We start from the raw sequence: 24455 nt of genomic DNA, 5'->3' as shown, positions 1-24455 counted from the left end.
ACAGAGGATGAGATGGCTGGATGGCATCACTGACTCAATGGGTGTGAGTCTGAGTGAACTCTGGGAGTTGGTGATGGACAGGGAGGCCTGGCGTGCTGTGATTCATGGGGTCACAAAAAGTCGGACACGACTGAGCAACTGAACTGAACTGAACATCCACTGATGACAAGATAGTCATTGAAGAAAACTGATAGAAAGGAGTTAAGCAAATTTCCGCTTTTTTATTTGGTTGTTTGTTTCTAAGTTAAGGTGAGCTGCACAGTGGTGAGCTTAGCTGGCAGTTAGGGGCCCAGGCTTCTAGCCCCCACTTTGCAGTAGCCCAATTGAATGACATTTGCAGTAATAGCCCTCAGCTATGGAATGCTCATTAATTCCTAGGTAGTGTGTTGGTCACATTATCCAGTCATTAACTTTTTCAGTCATTATTTTTCAGTTTTCGCAACAATCCATCAGCGTAAGTTGTGTTATACCTATTCTACAAGTGAGGATCTAGTGAGACTCAAAGAGAAGAGATGAGTCCAAAGTCACACAGCGAGCAAGCTACAGAGCTAGAATTTGAATGCATGACTCATGGATTTCAAAGATGATGTTTTAACAGAAACAGACTCACAAACTTAGAGAACAAATTTTTGGTTGCCAGGGGGAAGGAGTGGGGAAGGGATAGTTAGGAAGTTTGGGATCAACATGTACACATTGCTATATATAAAATGGATAACCAATAAGGACCTACTGTATAGCACAGGGAATTCTGCTCAATTTTACGTGGCAGCCTGGATGGGAAATAAGTTTACGGGAGGATGGATACATGTATATGTATGACAGTATCCTTTACTCTCCATCTAAAACTATCACAACATTGTTAATAGGCCATAATCCAATACAAAATAAAAAGTTAATAAAAAAAAAAGATGATATTCTTTCTGCTGGTCTCTCACTCAGCCTTTAAATGTTGAAAAGAATGTATATTGCTTGATAAGCTATTTGGGTTGCAGTCTCCTTGTCTGTAAAATGAATTGAGGAAAATAGATTGACTGGTTTCTGAGGTCCTAACCATATGGAAAATACTGTATTATCATTAATGACAACAACAATAACAGCTGACACTTCTTGAACAGATACCATGTACCAGACACTATTCAAAGTGCTGCTTATATATTATTATTCCCACTTTACAGATGAGGAAACTGAGGCAACTGTGGCACAGAGAGGTTTCCAACCACACTTGTGGCTTCTCAGCAGTAGCCAAGATTCTTATCGTGGGGTCCTGGGGTTAGTGAAGAGCAAACTAGAGCAAATGTCTCAACCCAAGGTTGAGACAGAGCAGCTGTATAAACCCCCAAACATAAATAAAATGCATGGCTGCTCTCAGGTGGCTGAACCACTGACATGTCAGAAAGTATCTGTATAGAAACGTAACTTTAGTGTTACAAATTTCTTTAGACTCCTAAATTTCAGGGGTTTCTCAGGGTCTTAGAAACCCTCCCTGCCTTTCACTCCTTTTTCCATCTCCTTTTCATTTTAGTTTATCTTCTGAGGGGAATATCAGAACTTACAAATATTCCTGAAAGAATTTATAATCTATTTCTGGCAAATCTTCCAGAACTATTTTTTTTTTTTTTGCCAACTGATGAGAGCAACACATACTAGATGGTATTTTGGGAAAAAATGTTAACACTTATAATCTATTTTTCAAACTTTAATTTACTTGGGATACTGGAGATGTTAGTCATTTCACTACTTTGTAGAGAAATAAACTGGGTTCCATTAGAATAAAATATAGAACATGTGTTTCCAGGTAAGGAAAATACCACTGAGGACCCAGCGTTGACTTTTTCTGCTGATCTGAGATAAAATGTTCAGAGTATGTCTTAAATATCTGTTGGCCCAGTTCTGGATCCATTCATTTATTTCTCTGAAGTTATTGATGACTTAATAACCTGGTTATGAAAGGCCATCAATAAATGAGGAGAAATAAATGAGTTAGTCCACTATGTGCTCTGCTTGTTCACTGGGGGTTGAAGATAAATGTTCCAAGGGAAGGCCAGCCTTTGCAGCCACCCAGGAACATAAGTATCTGATGAGGCAGCACAGAGGGCAAGCGCCTGGGAGGGCCCAGATGGGCAGAGGACAGCAGGTAGCATCAATTTACCTAGATTATTCTGAAGCTGAGATCCGATCACACCCCAGGACAATGGATGTGAGCAGTCATCAGAAAAATCTGGAACATGGTGATATTTTCTTTATTGCTAGTAATATATCTTCTCTCCTGAGTTCTTGGATGCCAGAAGTGGCACACATGTTGGAACAAGCAGAGGATCCAGAAACTGAAGACCAAGATTTGAGTTCTCTGACTGTCTCCCATTCAATAATAATGATACACTTTCCAACTCTGAGCCTCATGTTTCACAGCTGTAAATGGGAACTGGAGATTCAAGGGCATTGAATCTTAGCTTTTATTTGCCCTTGATACTTCTAAGAGGCACAGTGTTTGATATATGTGCAATTTCAGGTTCCTTTATTATCCTCTATTTCTGGGAAAATGCACAAATGACCGGGGCATTTGATCTCTTTCCTTTTTCTCCTTAAACAAGGGAATAGATCGGGAAGTGGAGGAACACAGTAGGGAGTGAGTAGTTGTCTTTTAAGTGACCCCTCTAGCAACACCCTAGAGAGGAAGCAAGAGGAAAATTATGAAGGTACTCTTTGTTTTATGCTTATTTGGATCCCTGAGAGAAAACAAAAGGCTCTGGCAAGAAATCTTTGAAAACCAGACACTGAAGCAGGAGGGGATTGTTTGCTGTATTAACCTTAGTGAGAAAGAACTAAGCCAATGTAAATACATTCCTCTATCAATATTCAAACGAGGGACCTTTGCTAAGTGAACCAGATGAACCTCTGCTCTGGGCTAATCTTATGGGATTGCTCCTCACTTCATGGGGATTCAGCGGATTAAGAGAGAGAAGATTTTCCTTTCTATTTCTCAAGATTTCATATTCAATACTAAAGTCAATGGAGGTTGTACAGAATGATGACAATGACAGGTAATTATCATAATAAGTCTGTAGGGTTCCTTATGGTTCCAGAGCACATTTTCCAGTAGTAAGTGTGAATGGAATTTGATAGCAGTACTTTTGCCCTACCATCTCCCCCAGTTTGGAATGTATTCATGTGATAATTTCAAATTTATTGCCTTGATTTTATGATAATCAAGGAGAGGACTAGAGTCTGTGTCCCTAAAGGGAAAGATTTCTGGGTTCTAAAGAGGGTGGGCATATACAGTTGAGGGGAAAAAGGAAATTTTGTTTTCAAATTTATGTTTTAAAAAGTAAAATTAATTCTTAGTCTCCACATAGAAAGTATTTTATGCAAACATTTCTACCTTTCCCACACCATGATAAATTCATAAATGTTCCCAAGAAGGTATAGTCAGAAAATGCATGCTTAGGGAGAAAAAAAAATGAAGGAAACAATCAGACAAGGATGAATAAAACTGCCAGGAGGAAACTTAGACAACACAGATATATGACCAGATGGGCTAAACTCATGGTTTCACTACCACAAAAAAAGGATGGGGACTGCTTCAAAAATAATTTTGTCTGTACAAAGGATTCAAGTTAATTCAGTGAAAATGAATTGTTTGGCTCAGGTAAATATAATACTTTGGTGATTTAAAAATATATATTCACAAACTCTTTGGTACTATTCCTTTAAAAGATGGAGACTTTCTCCCTTGCAGTGTGATCAGGGGCAAGTGGCTTATTTTTCTGAAACTGTTGTATTCTCTGTGAGATGTGGATGCAATACCTACCTCATAGGGCTTCCATGAGAAGCCTTATGTAGCATAGTGCTTCACAAATTGTCCAATAAATAGTAGACATGAGTTTAAAAAAATGGAGACTAATTTTCCTTCCTATTGAGTGTGGACCATACTTAGTGACTCATTTTTAATCAATAGAATGGAGCAGACGGGATGGTGATATCCAAGAGTAGGTCATAAAAAGGCATTGTGGGTTCCTCCTTGCTGTCTGTCTTGAAGCACTGGAGGAAAGTCAGCTGCCATATCGTGAGGACACTCAAGCAGCTCTGTGGAGAGCTCTATATGGTAAGGGTCTGAGTCTCTGTGAAGAGTTAGCAAGGAACTGAGGCCTCTTGCCAACATGGCAGTGGATCCTTCAGCCCCAGGCGAGCCTTCAGATGACTAACTCTGGCTGAAATCCTGACTGCAACCTCAGGAGAGACCCTGCACCAGAAACACTCAGCTAATTTGCTCTCAAATTCCTGACCCATAGAAACTGTGAGGTAATAAATGTTTGTTATTTCAAGCAACTGATTTTTGGGACAATTTATTGTACAGCAGTAGAAGCCTGATACAACTACATACTACTAATAGAATTATAAGTTCTACATGTAAAAGGCACTGGAGTTGAAAAGGTACTTTGGAACAAGAAGATCCTAGCTCATGCTATCCCCCAATGACAGAACTCCAAATCACAAACACCATAGCAAGGATAAGGGTTTTACATTTAGACTTGTGATTTGAGTGCTGGGAAAGATTGAAGGTAGGAAGATAAGGGGATGACAGAGGATGAGATGGTTGGATGGCATCACTGACTCTATGGACATGAGTTTGAGTAAGCTCCAGGAATTGGTGATGGACAGGGAAGCCTGTTGGACGTGACTGAGCAACTGAACTGAACTGAACAGAGTGTTATATTTTTGCCTGAAAACGAAATGAAGCAGAACAATGTTTCCCTGAACAAAACTATTTTCAAAATACATAATGGCTGATAGAATAACTGGTACCATAAATATGTAATAGAGTTCAGGCAGCAAAGGACTGTGATCCTTGAAAGAAGGAAAACAAATGAAATGAGCCCTATCTTCTTCTTTTGTTCTCCCAGGAGGCCCTTTCCCAATGGTAGGTAGTGTGAAGAGGTAGAGTCCAAGCAGAGAACAATGCAAACTGAGAACAACAGTTTCATGAGCTGTGGAACCAGAAGCTGAGTTTGGGTATTGTTGCAGTGGCTGGAATTTTTATGTTGTCTTGGGAAAGTTGGTTTAATTCTTGGAACTCCAATTTCATCCTTTATAAAATAGGGTTTAGGACTTCCCTGGTGGTCAAGTGATTAAGAATCCATCTGCCAACACAGGGGACATGAATTTGATCCCTGGTCCAGAAAGATCCCACATGACGTTGGGCAACTAAGCACTTGTGCCACAACTACTGAGCCCCTCTGCAGTAACTATAAAAGCCCACAGGCCCTAAAGCCCATGCTCTGCAATAAAAGAAGCCACTGCGAAGAGAAGCCTGCGCTCTGCAACTAGAGATTAGCCCCTGCTTGCCACAACTAGCGAAAGCCCATGCAGCAACAAAGATCCAGTGCAGCCATAACTAACCAAATAAAAGCTTTATTCTTAAAAAAGTGAGGTTTATCATATGTATGTTGATTGGTCAAGTTAGAGATTAATTGTGATTTTATACATGGTGCCTAATCACTAAATAGTAGCTACCATCTTCTGCTCCCTCTTCCTTGTTATTATTTTTGCTTTCTAAAGCATGAAATTATAGAATCTGCAGGTAAGACATATATGTATATACGTGGAATTTAGTCTTACTCAGTAAAATTAGTAGTGGGTAGGTTGTACTCTTTTCAGTGTATAAGCATGAGTAAGTAAAATCAAGATAAATTCAGTGTTGGCCCCAGAAAAACCCAAGATACTTACTCTGAAACAGTCATTTACCTTTTTCTCACAGAACTATTAGTTGCAATAACATTAAAAACAAATAAACAAACAAAAACTCTCATATGGATCAGATCAATTTTAGAGGCTTCTGAAACCAGGGATCAAACCCGGGTCTCCCGCATTGTAGACAGACGCTTTACCGTCTGAGCCACCAGGGAGGTCTCCCACGTTGTGGATTCTTTGTCAGCTGAGCTGCAAGGAAAGCCCAAGATTACTGGAGTGGGTAGCCTTATCCCTTCTCCAGGGATAAGGAATTGAACTGGGGTCTACTGCATTATTGATGGATTCTTTACCAACCGAGCTATCAGGAAAGCCCTTTTAGTTCAGTTCAGTCGCTCAGTCACGTCCGACTCTTTGAGACCCCATGAATCGCAGCACGCCAGGCCTGCCTGTCCATCACCAACTCCCAGAGTTCACCCAAACTCATGTCCACTGAGTCAGTGATGCCCTTTAGAGGCTAGCATTTTATTTCTGAAATATTCGTTGGTATGTACCATGGGATTCCCATTCTATGAGGCCAACTCCAATAGCAAGTATGAAAAAATATTGATGATTGTTAAATCTGAGGGACATAGTTGTGGGAATCTTTATTCTGTTTCCTATAAGTTTGTTAGAAATACTAGAAAATATTTACAAGGTAAAATTAAATATTACTTAATGACTAGATGACCCTACCATCTGTTAATGAATCTCTTTCCCTCCTGAACCTACTTGTATTTCCAGTCTTGTAACTCCAGATGAGTCTGAGTACTAAGTGTCAATTGTGCAGAAGAACAAGTACTTTTATTCTTCTCCAAATGAGCTTTTTCAGATTTAAGGGTGCTCTAGTTTATGGTTTTCTGGGATTTGGCACACAGGTCTTTGTTCACCTGATTCACATGCTCCATATTTTTAAAGACACTTTGTTGTAGCCCTTTGTTGTGCTAGTCATTTCTGCTGGAGAAATCCTGATTCTTTTAAACTCCCTCTGCTCATTGAAGCTGCCTTTCTCTGGACTTTTCTCAGCTCTGCTTTGACTTCCTTAAGCTACAGTGACAAGAACTGATCTACCCAGGTTACACACAAGCATAAATGACAACCAAAATCAGAATTTCAATGAAGGGATTTTCAGAAGCAAAAATAAAATTGGAAGTTAGCCTTAAGAGAGCACATAGAGGCATAAGCAGAGTGTTAAAAATAAAGTTATATTTGAAAAGAAAATTAACTTCCTTGTTAATTGTAGACAGTTAATTGTTAATCAGTTGACAGGGTTTCCTCAGTGGTAAAGTATCCACCTGCCAAAGCAGAAGTTGTGGGATCAATCCCTGGGAAGGGAAGATCCCCTGGAGAAGGGAATGGCTACCCACTCCAGTATTCTTGCCTGGGGAATCCCATGGACAGAGGGGCCTGGAGGGCTATCGTCCATGGGGTCGCAAAAGAGTCAGATAATTTAGCAACTAAACAACAACAACAGTTGGCAGAGCTGGAAATGGAAGAAAAATGAGTTTTTAAAAAAGTTGGTTTAAGTTCCAAACCTGCAAGTTTTTGCTTCCATCACACATAGAATGAAATGAACCCACCACCATGGCCAGTGATCTGGCCCCTCTTGGTCTCTCCCACTCCTCCTCCGTTTGCTTCCGCCTTGCTCCCTCAGCTCCAGCCACGCGGTATGCCTGCGGTGTATGGAGCACACCGTAGCTCACTGTGACGTCATCCTGCCGTTCCCTCTGCCTGGCCCGTTTACCCAGAGCCTACGTGCACATCTCACTTCTGTACATTGTTCAGGTGTCTAACCAAAGGCCACTTCCTCAGAAAGAAAGCCAGCCATAGCCTCTCCTCTGTTGTTCTCCATCCTCTTCCCTGCTCTGTTGTTATTATTCTCTGAACTGACAGTGCATAGCGGTTTACCACTTTCTTCTCTGTGTCCCCCACTAGAGTGTAAGCTCTGTGAGGGTGAAGACTTTGAATTGGTAACTGATGCATCCTCCTCACACTTAGATGCCTGCCTGACATGGGTGGCCTGTACGAATGAATGAATGAATGAATGAACGAACAGAGGCATGCATGTCCATTAAGAGTGGAAGTTCTGGAACCAGATCACCTGGGTTTGAATTTTACCTCTTCTCACTATGTATCCTTCAGCAAGTTATTTAATATTCTCTGTGTACAGTTTCCTTATTTAAAATACAAACATAATAACAGCACCTACCCATAGGATAACCTCAGATATGCAGATGACACCACCCTTATGGTAGAAAGTGAAGAGGAACTAAAAAGCCTCTTGACGAAAGTGAAAGAGGAGAGTGAAAAAGTTGGCTTAAAGCTCAACATTCAGAAAGCTAAGATCATGGCATCTGGTCCCATCACTTCATGGGAAATAGATGGGGAAACAGTGGAAACAGTGTCAGACTTTATTTTTTGGGGCTCCAAAATCACTGCAGATGGTGACTGCAGCCATGAGATGAAAAGACGCTAACTCTTTGGAAGGAAAGTTATGACCAACCTAGATAGCATATTGAAAAGCAGAGACATTACTTTGCCAACAAAGGTCCGTCTAGTCAAGACTATGGTTTTTCCAGTAGCCATGTATGGATGTGAGAGTTGGACTGTGAAGAAAGCTGAGCACTGAAGAATTGATGCTTTTGAACTGTGGTGTTGGAGAAGACTCTTGAGAGTCCCTTGGACTGCAAGGAGAGCCAACCAGTCCATTCTAAAGGAGATCGGTCCTGGGTGTTCTTTGGAAGGAATGATGCTAAAGCTGAAACTCTAGTACTTTGACCACCTCATGCGAAAAGTTGTCTCATTGGAAAAGACCCTGATGCTGGGAGGGATTGGGGGCAGGAGGAGAAGGGGACGACAGAGGATGAGATGGCTGGATGGCATCACCGACTCGATGGACATGAGTTTGAGTGAACTCTGGGAGTTGGTGATGGACAGGGAGGCCTGGTGTGCTGCGATTCATGGGGTCACAAAGAGTCAGACACGACTGAGCAACTGAACTGAACTGATACGTTTATCTGGGTAAATGAGTTAACACAGCTGAAGTATTAATATTCAGAAGTGTTAACAACAATAGTTAGCACTCTACAAATATTAGGATGACCATGAAAGATAGCAAGCAGGAAAAAGAGAAGCAATAGTGGTGGCCCTTCTTGGGTAGCAGGAATTTTCTATTGAACTAAGATGACAGGCATGGTGCTCCAACGAGTCTCATCCTTTCTGTAAGGCTTGTGATGCCAAGGACACAGCATCAAGTACAAGGAAAACTTCCTGTCAAGGGGGAAAGTTTGTCTGAGGGTGTTTTTATTTTTATTTTTTTACATTTAAGAGAAATAAATTTCACAGTTGCAATACCTTTCATTTCTTGAAGTGGCACATTTGCATACAGTGTATATTTAAAGTTTAATATCTGCGTGTGGAACATGCTTTTTAAAACTTCTGGGTTTGTAATGGGTAAGAACGTAATACCATTCACACTTCCAAGGTGTTACAGGGCAAAAAGGAAAATCGTGACATGGGGGCGGGGGAGGGTGGGGGTGGGGTAGTCGCAGCTGCAAGTTCATGCTTTCCAAAGGCTATTTTACTCTCCAGAAACAGAGAAAGAGGAAATTCCTTCAAGGATATGTACATGTCATTACATATGCTTATTACTGATTTTGAGAGTGATCAAAATTATGATCAGTAATTGCCATAATTATCTGAAAATTTTAGCTTCTGGTAAGTTAAGAATAAGGCAAGCTTCCCCGGTGGCTCAGCGGTAAAGAATCCACCTGCCAATGCAGGAGATGCGGGTTTGTTCCCTGGGTTGGGAAAAATCCCTTGGAGAAGAAAATAGCACCCCACTCCAGTATTCTGCCCTGGGAAATCCCATGGACAGAGGAGCCTAGCGAGCTACAGTCAATGGGGTTGCAAAAGAGCTGGACATGACTGAGCAACTGAACAAAAACTAAGAATAAAGTCTTTTTTTCAGAAGTTGACCAGTGCAAAGATACCTGTTTGTTAACACAAGGCCAATGTAATAAAATGCAAACTGAGTGGAAAAATACAGTCCTCCTGAGACTTAAGTTTACGCTCTATAGTCAGAGCAACAGATGCTGATGATAAGCAAAGAGCTGTCAGGAAAAATGAGGGCCTAGAGGTTTTTGACACATGGTTTGAAAAGTCCCCCAAATCCCCTTTGTCCAGGCTAAATGGCAGCTGCACGGGCACTGCGGTTTGTTACTTGTTGCCTGAGCCCGCTGTTTCCTGTACTTGACATTGAAAATAAAAATTACTGCAAAGTGTGATGAAAACCTTTATCTGAAATGTAGTTATCTTAGTAGTCAATCAGCATGAATAAGAACAATTCCAGGACACTTCTTAAAATTAAAACTATTTTTAAGCAGCAGAAGAGCAGTAGAAACCGTGCAAATTACATGGAAATTAGACAGCTCCTTACGTGTCCTCTACAGGAAGCCTCAAGTGAGAAAATTCTTTTAAAGCATTGTGGTCTGTGAAGCTTTGTACAGCTTGGGGAGTGAGTGTAATTTTTTAAGTATAATAACTTAGTATATTGCTGATTATTACTTCCTTTCCCCCCTCTTTGTCTAACAACGAGCTTACCTGTGGCTCAACTTTAGCAAGTATATAGGACCTTATGATCTTTTATTTATGATTTTTTTTTTTTTTACTTCTCTGGTTTTCATCTTCCTGCTTTTATAAATTTTTTAAACTGAATTTTAAAATTCTTAAAAATATTTCACTATTATTTTATCATATGTGGTGGTATAAGCTGCTTCGTCAAATTGTTTATGAGATAAGATGGTTTTAATGAGATTAAGTTAAGTAGTCTTCATAAATATAATTTCACTTGATTGTTTTAACAACCTGGAGAAGTAGACATTATTATCATTTGCGTTATATAGATAGGAAAGTTAAGATTCAAAGATGTAAAAAGCTTGCTGAAGATCAAATACCATGTACTTTTCACTGTTGTTTAGTCGCCAAGTCTGGCTCTTTTGCAACCCCATGTAGCCTGCCAGGCTCCTCTGTCCATGCAATTTCCTAGGCAAGAATACTGGAATCGATTGCCGTTTTCTTCTCCAGGGGATCTTACTGACCCAGGGATCGAACCCACGTCTTCTGCATTGGCAGTTGGATTCTTTGTCACTCAGCTACTGGGGTACAATTTTTACTGTATTATGTGGTATATCTCATTTCTCTAAGAACAACAAAAAGTACTTTCAACTGATTAAAAGTATTTCCAGGTAAGTCCAGTGGTAAGGACTCCATGCTTCCCCTGAGGGACAAGGTTTCAATCCCTGGATGGGGAACTAAGATCCTTCAGGCCTCATAGTGTGGCCAATAACTAGATAAATAAATATATAAAGGTAACACTTCAGATGATACAGATAAGTAAAACTATAAAGAAATAAGAACTGCAAGATACATCAAAGGATATGAAACAGACCCTGAATAAATGAGAAAACATGCTGTGTCTCAGCATAGCAACACTTAATCTCATAAAATGTCAATTCTTGTATGTGTTTTATCATTTCTTTTTTCAAGAATATTAATTTGTATTGGTCTGTATGTTGAGAATGAAGTAATGATAGAGGCAGAATACAGACAATAAAATTAAACAAATAAAAAATAAATAAATAAAAGTATTTCCAGGTAAGAATTATTACTAAATTAATGGTGTAAATGAGCAAAAATAAAATACATTTAAATTATAAAAGATAAAATTTAAGCTAGCAGATAATCTTACCAATAATTACATGTAACTATAAAGTATTAGGCAGTTAGTTAGAAGAAGATGAAGAATTTTCTTTGATCAATTTCTTATTGTATCACTTTTCTTTTAAAGAAAAAGATATAGGAGAAGGACAAAACTTAGATAAAAGCTTTGCTTGAAAGTAGGAGAAGGGATTAGTTGACCTGCATGAGATAAAATGCTTTGTGAAAATCCTAACCAGGAGCCCTTCCTGACGACTCATTATAGCCCACCAGTGTAAGGATACAGTTTTGATCACCTTTCGAAGGTCAATACTCTGGCCCTAATCCCAGTGTGCCGACACCCCTGCTGGGCTCAGTCCTGCAGTTAGGTGTCTTTTCTGGGCAATAAAGTCAGTGAAAACAGCACCAGCCTGACCTTGGAACACATGTGGCAAAAGAAATTCAAAGTGCACATGAGCCGGATCATTGCCAACTTAATTTTCCAGCCCTTACTGTAGAGCATAACATCCTTCCTTCTTTGTGTGAACCAGGAAAGCGGCAGCATCTTGCCTGGCAGCACTAACCAGCTATGTCTCATTGATGTAATGGTAGGAAGAAAACACGAGATCAAAGCGATGGATTCTTTTCAAATTCAGATAGGATCAGGACACGATTCATTAAGCAGCATCACTTATTTATGATGTTATTCTACCTGTGATTTCAGGTCTGTCTACCTGCAATTTCAGCAAAAGGTGCAACATGGCTACACAGTTGTTAACTTTGGGTACTAAGTGAAAAACAACTAAAGCGAAATTGCCAATGATAGACTTTACTCTGATGTTAGATTCAAGTCCAGAGTTTGGAGACTACACTTCTCTTACTTGAGGCAACAGCATGTTGTCCTGAACTATTTTCCCTTAGGATTTTCAGGCTGTGCTTTTGCTGATTTTTAATGTTTCTGTATTTCTGTATACCTCAACCTGATAAATGAGAAGTCACGCAGGAGAAGCAGGCCCATCTGTTTTGTACAGCACATGTGTTGAATGTGCATCAAATCAATTTCACTGAAATGACCACAGCAAGCAAGCTGCTGGGCAGGGATTTGAACTCCAGGCTGCCTGATTCCAAGAGCCATGCTTTTGCTCCCATATATTGCACTTTCCAGGCTTCCTGAGGCCGCAAAGAGGGCACAAGTGTCTGCTGGTGATACAAAGCAGACTAGAGGTGATACAAAGGTTATAGATACCCTGAATTCCCACGTATTTTATAGTCATCTGATTTGTTTTATCTGAGGAAACAGCCCTCTTTAGAATGGGGCTTCCTGGCTATGAAACAGAACAGCTCAGGTTGTTGTTCTCTATGCCTCTGCTTTTTTGACTTGCCTGGTGTGAGGAGGGTTCCTCCTTCTGATCTTCATCCAGGTCTACACCAACCCTGTTAAAGAGAAGAGAGAACTGGTAAGGGTCTTGTGTAGATGAGACGAGACAGTCTCTTAGGTCAGACCACCTGAACCAAAGAGAGTACGAATCAGAGGACGGGTTTGGCAGAAAACCCTCGTACCTCTCTGTGAATCCAGGGAACATCAAATAGATTTATGGGAAAAGGAGAGCTCGCACAGCTGGGCCTCTGTACGGCTGGCGGAATGGAGCACCAACAGCTGTTCCCCACTGCTGTCTTTCCCAGCAAGAGAATCTGGGAGCGAAGCCCTCAGGGAAAGACCTCCAGGGCCCCCAAACAGGGCTCCTGGAGGGAGGGCCACCTGTCTCTCTGGCAGGACTCACTGACCACACTGCTTCGGGGATGTGGGGGCCCGGGCTGCAGCAGGCTTCCAAGGACAGAAACAAACAACAAAAAAGGTTTTTTTAGTTGCTTTACAATATTGTATTTAGGGGAACATCTGATCTTTCGTCCAGATGCTCATGGAGGCTGGCAAGTAGGGAGGATCCAGGTTTGTGGGACTTATACGATTTAGGGGGCTCTCTTTACGCAAATTAATGCAAAAATACAAATACAAAATGAGGTTTGAAAGTGACTCTTGACAAAGAGAAAATAAATTGTAACACAATAAATAATTTAAAAATCTGTGCAACAGACATCTTGAAATCTATAAGATGTATAATGTTCTGTCTGATACACCTCTAAAATAACTTTTCCTCCTGAGTTTTGCCTGTATACTTTCTTACTCTGTTTACATGATATAATGACATCATATAAGAGAGAACGGGAAGATAAGGTCGTCTTTCCTCCAGCAAGACTGATGGAAATTATTAATAATTGGGAGTCATTATAGCATGCTTCCTTACACAGACACACTTGCTGTGTGCAATACCGCTAAAGATTAATACCCTGAAAAGACAAGATTTCTGATAAATTTCCCTTCAGGAGATTCTCATCAACACTACTATCCAGTGCATTTATCAGTGTAAGTGCTGCATTACTGAATATAAGTATTCTTGAATTTCCATTCTGACGGCACATTGATGAGAACGGAATCCTCCACTTGGAATTTTACACATCTCACAACCGGAAGAGTTTTCCACAGACTAGCTCCTGGCTCAGGGCATTTCAAGCCTTGTTTTTTCTCCACTAACCGTACAGTCGCGAAGCCAGGTACCATAGAGCACGTTCCACTGGGGCTCAGCCTCGTGGCTCTGTTCCTGTGAGCGGTCCCTGCACAAGGACCAGCAGTGACTTGCCCTTCACAGAGTGACAGCAGACCACGAAACCCCACTGAGGATAAGCTGAGTGCCCGCCCGATTCAGTTTTCCCTTGGTCAGACCCCCAGACGCCCAGGCCACACCAGAGCCATCTGACCGGGGCGAAGTGAGCCTGAGAGGAAACGGTAGTAGAAAGAAACAGCGATCCAACCCGACAGTGGTTAAACTCTATTCCTTTTGCAAACCTTACAAAAACATAGGACCCTGGGAACACAATGCTGGGGCTCTTCCCAGGGCCTTGGAAGGGCCGGAGCACGTGAGGGCCTGGAGCTTGAACTTCCTCTGCTCTGGGCAGTGGGCCTCTGCCTGTGGCAGGCAGGATGGGGTGGGGGGTGGTGGCTCAGGGCCTCAGCCACCTGCTCGAGCTCCGCCAGAGCCTTTCCTGAGAACGCCACAACCTCCAGCGCTTTGGAGTCTTTCCTTGCCCTCCTGCCCCGGGAAACTCTTCTTTGGTGCTCCAGTTGTGTTCTCTGTGTGGGGGAGGGGAGGCAGGTGGCAGGCACCAGTCCCGCAGATGTGCTAGCCTGTGAAAGGAAGGCCGCAGTGCAGAGGCGGCCGGTTTCAAACACCTCTGATTCTTCTAAGACTAGTAGCCTCTGGGCCTGAAGGGCCCCTTCTCGCTAAGTGGGTAGCTGTTGACTGTGTGTGGAATCTTTAGGCCTTCAGGTAACTGGAAAGAGCCTCTGGTGGCGGCTAACCTTTGATTTTCTTAGAGTAGAAAGAGCCATTTGACCTGTTTTATTGAAGTTGGGGGAGAGAAGGATGAGGGGGAGAGGGAAAGGGGGTCAGGAAGGAGAAAGGAGGGGCCTAGAGGGATGAGAAGAAGGGAGGGGGAGGCGGGGAGGTGGGAGGGGCAGGGGAGGGGGAGAGGGGGGAGGTGGAGCCGGGGAGGGGGCCGGAAGAGGATAGAGGGGGTGGGATCCTGAGGAAAGGGGGAAGGAGTAGGGGAGGCAGAATGGAGGGGAGTTGAGGCCCAGCCGTCTGAGGTGAGTCTAGGCAATGAGCCTGCGGTGCCGCTGACCTGAGCCCAGCCTCTGTGAACAGTGGGCCCCAGGCCCCCCTTCTCATGTCTCTGGTGGACCTGAGTTCTCCGCAGGAGCCTTTATTACTGAGTAAATCTGGACCCCTCCCCAGCCCCAAGAGCTAACCAGCACCCACGCAGGCTGTGAACTGGACTGAGGGCCCTGAACTTTCCACGGCTGCATCTGTTTAGGGTCCCTTTTTTTCAGTTCTCTGTCTAGAAAACTGGAGGGAACAAAAGTCAAATTTCACAAGAAACCCAACGTTTAAAGTCAGAGGCAGCACTGAGATTTTCCACTGACATTTAGGCTTTCCTCCCCAGCAGCCATCACAGTAGACCAGGCTAGTTTCAGTTATTCCGGAAGCCAGATGGAAGAGAGGAAGGAGAGGGGACAGTTTACGTCTTTCAGTTTTATGCGGGACTCGGTGAAGAGCACCTCGGGGGGCCAAGAGATCTGCTTTCTCAGAGGAAGAACATGTCTCCTCCCCACCTCCCATTTCATGGAAGCTCGGCATCTGCTCCTGAGGCCAGGCCTGCTATCTTCCTTGCCTAGAGCAGACTAAACAGCTCAAGGAACTTGGGTTTTCCCTGGTGGTTCAGTGGTTAAGAATCCACCTTCCAATGCAGGGGATGAATGTTTGATTCCTGGATGAGGAGTCAAGATCCCACATGCTGTGGGGCAACTGAGCCTGCGTCCTCTGGAGCTCCCGAGTAGCAACCAAAGTTCCTGAATGATGCAGTGTAGATCCCGACACAGCCAAATAAATAAATATTAAAAAAAAGTCTCATGAGGCTTGAGGAAACAGAACCCTATGTGAGTGTGAGTTATTTCCCTTCTGGGGCAACTAGGAGAACAGAGAAGACGTGGTTCCTGTCCTCATAGGGCATACAGTTGGGTAGATCTAATTTTTAAAAAATCTGAAAAGTTTATTATAATTTAAGGGCTATGAAGGAAAGGCACCAAAGAGTGAAGCCTTCTCTCGCTGGTGATTTTGGCTTCTTTTGATAGGAATCTTGCTAAAATATATTTAGCCTCCTTAAACACAGTGTGATGGGGGTAACTCGGAGCTTTACTGGAGGTCTCAGGATCGCCACTAGCCCCATAAAATCTAACACTCACTGTGTTATAATGATTTCCAAGAGGCAAGTGAACCTCTTTATGCCCATATTAAATGATCCCTGGCTACTATTCTTTTTCTTTTTGAAATTCTTGTATCTGCCGATTAGATTTCCTGCCTGCAACAATATGTCAGCATATTAACTCTGTGCTCGCCTTTTTATTTTTTATATTTTTTTCATTATGGCTTATCATAGGATATTTTAAAAAATTTATTTGGTTTCTGCCATACATCAACCGTATTAGCCATAGGTGTATATATTTAGTATGACAACCTGAGGGTCAGATTTAGTACATTTTTTCTTTTTAAGTTTATAAAACATACACATGTGTGACAATATAATATAATTGAAGCATTCTAGAAGGGCTTTCTGAGAGAATAGCTTGTCTTCTGCTACAGCCTGCACACCCACAGACCAACTGTCCACCCCCACACTCCCCCGACCCCCATATTGCCTCTGAGGGCAATTTTCTGCATTTTCTCGATTGTGATGTGTATACTGGCATCAGTGTGCATGGCACATACATACAGCATCCCCAGGGGTAAGCCAAGATGCCAGTTGCATCTGTATCTCTTACTCTCTTCTTTGAGAAAGCAAATCAGAGTGTGAAAGTAACCCCGTAAAGGGTTACCCTTGGGTCCCCTCACTTTTATGCATAAGATCACCTACATACTATGGGATTTTGAGAGATTATTAGAAGATACCACGTTACCCCGGCATGTAGCACCACCTGTGTATACAGCAGCTCCCCAGGTGAGATCACGGGTGTGTGGGATAAAGGACAACCCCTGAGGGGATATCCTAGTTTCTTCAGCACCTTTCCACAGCCTTGAACTGCCCTTTCTGCTCTTCTGACCTGGAGGCAGTGCCTCGGGGCTGGTAACTGGATGCGTCCTTGTTTCTGAGCCTCAGTGCCCAGTGTGGCCCCTGTGCTCTGGCCCTGCCTGGATCAGTGCCTCTTCCATTGACTGAACACTCTCTGTAAACTCCAGTTGGTGGCTGGGCCATGCTGGCCATCCCTGGCCATCTGTGACACCTCGCCTCTTTTTCTGAACCTCCTCCTCCTGCCCTTCCTCTTCTGATCCCCATCGTGGACTATCCATCTTGTTGTGCTAACTTCGTTCAGATGCGCCATCACTTAAAGTTTTCACTGACTTGGATGGCAAGTAGCCGTACGTCTTCTGCTCTGTCCTCTGCTTCCTGACAGAACCCCTCCTGGGGCACCTGTGATTGTCCTGCTGGCCCACCCTCTTTTCTCCTGAGGTTAGAGCCAGCCATGCGTCTAGCCAGCGCTCTTCAGGAGACAGCAGCCTTGGCTGGAATCCCAGACTCAAGGTCACCCTGTGGCCATTGAAGGGTGAGTGGACCCAGTTGTTAAGAGTTTCTTTGCTGTGTGACCTGCATTGCTCACTGCCTAGGTTTTCTGGTTAGTACAATGGGGATAATGATGGAACTTGCTTCCTGGGGTTGCTGTGTGTGTGTGCTTAGTCATGTCCGACTCTGCGACCCCATGGACTGTAGCCCACCAGACTCCTCTGCCCATGGGATTTCCCAGGCAAGAATACTGGAGTGGGTTGCCATTTCCTTCTCCTAGGGTTATGGTGAAGATTAAATGAAAATACTTGTAAAGTGTTAGCTTAGGGCCTGGTACCTACTGAGCTCTTAAGACATGTTAGCAGCTATTGTCCATGTTATTATTATTTACAAATAGTCGTTCTTTCCAGAACCTCTTTATTGTCTGCTCATTTTTATCTTTTGGCTGCACTGCCTGGCATGTGGGATCTTAGTTCCCTGACTAGGGACTGAACCTGCGTCCCCTGCACTGGCAGGGTAGAGTCTTAACCACTGGACTGCCAGGGAACTCCCTAGGTTATTATTTTTATTATTATCAGTGCTTTTTAAAATCAGCGGGGCCAGAGCTCAGTACTGCCATGCTTGCTGCTCAGCCCTTCTGGTTCCCGATTCTGCACTGGGCAAACCTCTAGTGTAAACTAACAGCTATAGTGGAGCCACAGGTAGTGGGCAGGGCACAGCAGGGATTTCCGGTTTCACAGTAAAATTCAGTTCTATTTATGCAGCTTCCCACACTGGAATTCATTCACAATTTACTGGTAGACTAGGGAGGTGAGAGGGCAACAAAGAAGGAAAGGAAGGAGTTTAGAAGAGCAAAGGGAAGGAAGGGAAGAATGAACAGAAAGAGAGCAAAGAGAAGGCAGGTAAAAAGGAAACAATACATTATTATAAAGAGCAGGTAATGTGCTACACGCTAAGTCACTTCAGTTGTGTCTGACTGTTTGCGACCCCGTGAACCATAGCTCGCCAGGCTCCTCTGTCCATGGGATTCTCGAGGCAAGAATACAGGTGTAGGTTGCTCTGCCCTCCTCCAGGGGATCTTCCCTACCCAGCGGCTGAACCCACATCTCTTCCGTCTTTGGTACTGGTAGGCTAATTCTTTACCACTAGCACCACCTGGGAAGCCCAAGAATAGGTAAGCTAGCGGATACATAACCACAAAGGTACATTCAAGTTTAGAAGGGGAAGCTGAGGGTGGATGGAGGAACTACCACAGCCCAAGAAGATGTCTAAAAATATAGAGAATTGAATATAGAGAATATGAAGAGCCAGTGAAGGATTAAAAAGCAACTAAGAAGACTGGTTAAAGTTTTATACCATGTTTTGCATTTTTGATGTAACTTTTAATTTTAAGCAAGTTGAGTGCTGCCTCTATGGTATTTAAATGAAAATGAAAATGAGCTTTGCACATATTCCCAGCTGTGCCCTGGAACATCTCACTCCAGGTTCCTCATTTACAGCAAGCATCCAGTGCTGTTTTCAGAGCCAAACACATCTCTGGGCATCCCTCCTCTCCCGGGGCACCTCCATTCTTTGGAGAGTTTTATTAGACATAGTGAAGACTCAGGATGCTCCCATATCCAAGCACGGCAAAATGAATGCTCCAAAGTTGGGTTTTTCCTTAGAGGGGAAGCAAGGTAAGTAACTAACAAAAGGCTCACTTTTCCCATTAAAGCCAACAAAATCCATTCTGATCCTTATCACTTAGCACCTCCGGAAAGCCAGTGAAATATTACCAGGGCTTACTCTCATTGTGTGAATTCCAATAGTCTTGCTGTTCAGTTTGGTTCTTTTGAGCACCCCATCCCCCGCCGCCGCCCCCCCCCCCCCCCCGCCCCGCCCCTGGTGGCTGACAGCGGCCAGGTGGTGGGGGAGGAGAAACCATTTCCTCTAAGAACTGTATTTGATGGCTGAATGTAAAAAAAAATGACATTTTCAGTAAGGGAAGAGCCACTGGATATTGAGCACAACAAATACGGCTGGACAATGAAGGAGTCTGAAAGACACCCGCTGAGGCTTGGAGACTATTGTGTAGCCATGGGAACATCACATGGGGCCCCAATCTGCTACTTCACCCCATCCCCACCCCATGTTATTTGAATAAATATTAGTTGGGCTTGTGTATGACCAAAATTAATATAATTAAACACTCAAATATTTTACATTGGTTTTGGGGAAATACAAAAATAGGCTAATATAATCGGAAAAATCCCAGTTCATTTTATTTTGTGCCGCACAGTAATTAGACGAGTTGGAAGTCTGTAGCCAGGCTCTATAGGTTCAAATCTCACTTCTAGGATTTATTGCATTTATAATTTTGGGACAAATTACTTATCTCTCTAAACCTCAGCTTTCTCAGTTGTAAATGGAGATAAATATATATCAATGTATGGATTATTATAAGGATAAAATTAGTTAATACATATAAAGTGTGTAAAATGTTGGCTGCCACTTAAGAAGCACTTATGAAACATTAACTTATGTTCTTGATGTTATTAGGGAGAAATTGATATACCCTAAATTGAATCGTGGGGCTTCCCTGGTGGCTCGGTGGTAAAGAATCTGCCTTCTAATGCAGGAGATGCTGGTTTGATCCCTGAGTCGAGGAGATCCCCTGGAGAAGGAAATGACAACCCGCTGCAGTAGTTTTACCTGGGAAATCCCATGGACAGAGGAGCCTGTTGGACTACAGTGCTACAGAGTCAGGCACAACTTAGCAACTTAACAACAACAACATATTGAATGGCAAATACAGCATAGATTAAAACCAAGAGTAGATTGTCTATAAATCATAGATGAAGTGAAGCGAAGTGAATGTCACTCATTCATGTCCGATTCTTTGCAACCCCATGGACTGTACAGTCCATGGAATTCTCCAGGCCAGAATACTGGAGTGGACCGACTTTCCCTTCCTCCAGGGTATCTTCCCAACCCAGGGATCAAACCCAGGTCTCCCACATTGCAGGTGATTCTTTACCAGCTGAGCCACAAGGGAAGCCCATAAATAATAGATGCTAAGATACATAAGTCAATGACAGGATTCCTGCCATCAATGACCCCAGATGTAATCGGAAAGACAGACATTGGAAGTAAAGAACTAAAGTACAGTGAGGTAGGCACTGTACACAGAATTATTGAAATTCATCAACAAAGAGTCCAGCCAAGATGGGTTGTGAAGGGCTTGGGCACATTTCAAAGTGGAGTTGGATATTGAAAAGGGAGTGTAGTGTGAGTGCCTGACATTAAGATTTTGATTGTTGAAGCATCCATTTCTAAAGACATCTATCTTCAGTAAACATATTGCCAGCTAAATGATACAGTTCCTAGCAAAACAACCAGTGAGGAATTAGGCTGCATCCACCCATTAATTTCCATCTTTCAGAAAGTCTAGGATAACCCAGAGGACTGGACTGACTGCGTGAGTGACTCAGATTCTCTTTCCCCTGAATTCCTGCTTAATTAGCCAATAAAGAGTGAGCACCCCAAAACCCAGATACTCCATTCTCCGATCTAATAAAGGCAGAACCCCAGATCCCTATTCTCTCTCTGTCTCCCCATGACTTTGCTGTGTGGCCTCAGGAGTGCCACGTTTACCCTCTGAGAAATGAGTCTTGTTCCTTAAAGTTCCCTGATAGTCTCTGGAAGTGTGTGTCCTGCAATCATAACTGAGACCACAAGGGCTGGTCCAGCCGACACGTTGACCTAAGTAGGGGAAATGTCTGTGAGGTCTCTACGAGGGATATGGTGAGTTAGTGCCTTAGGCATCCTGAGCTCAGAGCATCACTGTTAATAGACTGGGACCCACACCTCATGAACATTTAGTGAAAGAGAGGTTGATGGAGGGCACTCCAGACTGAGGGCACAGCATGGGCAAAAGGTTAGAAATTTAAACGAGCAAGGTAGATTTGCTGCTGCTGCTAAGTCGCGTCAGTCGTGTCCGACTCTGTGCGAGCCCATAGATGGCAACCCACCCGGCTCCCCCGTCCCTGGGATTCTCCAGGCAACAACACTAGAGTGGGTTGCCATTTCCTTCTCCAAGGCATGAAAGTGAAAAGCAAAAGTAAAGTCGTTCAGTCATGTCCGACCCTCAGCGACCCCATGGACTGCAGCCTACCAGGCTCCTCCATCCATGGGATTTTCCAGGCAAGAGTACTGGAGTGGGGTGCCATTGCCTTCTCCGAAAGTAGATTTAGGACATAGCAAATAACTGTACAAGTAGACTGTGAGAGTTATTATGTATGTTGAGGAGGGAAGAGTCACTCTGGGTGAAATCAGAAAGTAATTTGAGGCCAAATCATAAAGGATATTGAATGCTATGCTTCAGTTCAGTTTAGTCACTCAATCATGTCCAACTCTTTGTGACCCATGAACTGCAGCACACCAGGCCTCCCTGTCCATCACCAACTCCTAGAGTTAACTCATACTCATGTCCATTGATTCGGTGATGCCATCCAACCATCTCATCATCTGCCGTCCCCTTCTCCTCCTGCCTTCAATCGTTCCCAGCATCAGGGTCTTTTCAAATGAGTCAGTTCTTCACATCAGGTGGCCAAAATATTGGCGTTTCAGCTTCAACATCAGTCCTTGAATCAGTCCAGTGAATATTCAGGACTGATTTCCTTTAGGATGGACTGGTTGGATCTCCTTGCAGTCCAAGGGACTCTTAAGGGTCTTCTCCAACACCACAGTTCAAAAGCATCAGTTCTTAGACACTCAACTTTCTTTATAGTCCAACTCTCACATTCATACATGACTACTGGAAAAACCATAGCTTTGACTAGATGGACCTTTGTTGGCAAAATAATGTCTCTGCTTTTTAATATGCTGTCTAGGTTGGTCATAGCTTTTCTTCCATGGGGCAAATGTCTTTTAATTTCATGGCTGCAGTCACCATCTGCAGTGATTTTGGAACCCCAAATATAAAGTGTCTCACTGTTTCCATTGTTTCCCCATCTATTTGCCATGAAGTGATGGGACCGGATGCCATGATCTGGTCATCCGGTTTCCCGATATGGAACCAGCCTGTTGTTTCATGTCCAGTTTTAACTGTTGCTTCTTGACCTGCATACAGGTTTCTCAGGAGCCAGGTAAGGTGGTTTGGTATTCCCATCTCTTTCAGAATTTTCCACAGTTTGTTGTGATCCACACAGTCAAAAAGGCTTTGGCATAGTCAATAAAGCAGAAGTAGATATTTTTTTGGAACTCTCTTGCTTTTTTGATGACCCAGAGGATGTTGGCAATTTGGTCTCTGGTTCCTCTGGCTTTTCTAAATCCAGCTTGAACATCTCGAATGTGGAACATCTAGAATGTTGTATGTTCAAGCTATGCTATGCTTAGGAGGGTGTTTTTTGTTTTGTTTTCCTGTAGGCAGTAGGGGTTGAAGTACTCACATTCATGTTCTAGAAAACCACTTGCAAAATTGAGATATTGATAAACTAGAGGTATAGAGGTCATTTAGTAGACTACTGCAATGGTCCATGCAAGAATCAAAGTTAAGATAGCGGTAGTGGAGAAGAGATGGATTTGAGAGATTTGTATATGGAGGAGCCAGGGGTTGTGATATGTGGTGGACTGACCTGGAGGGAAGGAGAGGAATCTACTGAGAGGTTTCTGAGTTTCTACTCAGGATATCTGAATGGTTCATCCCTGCCATTAACTATATATGGGAGGAATATGTGTGGATTTTCTTTCATTAAAAAAATAATTATTGCAGTATAGTTGACTTACAGTGTTGTATTAGTTTCAGTTGTACAGAAAAGTTAATCAGTTATGTATACAAACATATATGTATATGGGAAGCCTATATATATGGGAAGACATATGTATGTATGTCTCTTACATGGCGCCGCAGTTGGTAAAGGATCCACCTTCCAATGCGGGAGATGCAAGTTCTATCCCTGGGTTGGAAAAGTCCCCTGGAGTAGGAAATGGCAACCGACACCAGAATTCTTGCCTGGAAAATTGCATGGACAGAGGAGCCTGGCACGCTATAGTCCATGGGGTCCCAAAGAGTCAGACACAACTGAGCATGAGCATGCAAGCATGTATATATATATATTCTTTTTCACATATAGGTTATTGCAGAAAATTGAGTATAGTTCCATGTGCTATACAGTTACCTATTTTACATACAGCACTTTGTATATGTTAATCCCAATCTCCTAATTTATCACTTCCCCCATGTCTCCATTTTGGTAATGTGCCCTGAGGCATATCCTATTAGGAGGTTGGAACAGAACCTCAGCATCAGTAAGTTCTGAGCACTTCTCTTGTGAGTGAAGCAAGGTCAGCTCTCTACATTCTTATAAGCTAGAGAAAAGCAGCCCCTCCCTCTCAACAGTTTAAACTATTTGCTTCTCTGAAGTGGAGGCTGAACCATAAGAGAAAATGGGCATTTCAAGGCCAAGATCAGTGGAGTGGGAATGGTCATGGAAGCTGGAGAGGGTGTACTGCATTCAGTATCTGAAGACAGTTTGGACATCTTATTTAAGAAGGGCTACAGAGAGGCTTAAGAAGGAGGCTCTCATGGGTAATTTATCACAGTCTGAAAAGAGGTAAACATTTTCTGGATGAAGGCTGTGGCAATAGATGTAGAAAAATTGTAGTCTGGATTAATATCGATTACACGGGACAGTGCCACATGGAAGTTACTCAAATGTAGTCCATGTAAGCTCAGTATCAAGAAAAGTTACCTGCTCCACCATTTCTTGTTTGCTTTCAAGCAAAGAATGATGGATATCACAGAGGTGTGATAGCGAGTCCCCTTGATAAGTAACTGGGTAGACGGTTGACACTTCTATCAGAAGACTGGATTTAGACCTCAC

The 24455-nt window shown here is 42.9% G+C and overlaps 1 protein-coding gene across 4 annotated transcripts in view; it reads right to left on the bottom strand.

Annotated features, from left to right (window-relative positions):
- Positions 1 to 24455, bottom strand: part of SLC9A9 (solute carrier family 9 member A9) — a 651239-nt gene that overhangs the window by 123143 nt on the left and 503641 nt on the right. For all 4 annotated transcript variants that reach the window (XR_011251201.1, XM_069563205.1, XM_069563219.1 and 1 more), the window contains exon 13: positions 12804 to 12855. Coding sequence is in view for 3 of the 4 variants with exons in the window: in XM_069563205.1 (XP_069419306.1) it covers positions 12804 to 12855 (52 nt within the window). In the remaining variant the exon portion in view is untranslated. The remainder of the gene's footprint in view (positions 1 to 12803; positions 12856 to 24455) is intronic.

Source organism: Ovis canadensis, chromosome 1, assembly GCF_042477335.2.
Source record: "Ovis canadensis isolate MfBH-ARS-UI-01 breed Bighorn chromosome 1, ARS-UI_OviCan_v2, whole genome shotgun sequence".
Taxonomy (NCBI): domain Eukaryota; kingdom Metazoa; phylum Chordata; class Mammalia; order Artiodactyla; family Bovidae; genus Ovis; species Ovis canadensis.
This window is presented reverse-complemented; position numbering and strand designations above follow the sequence as displayed.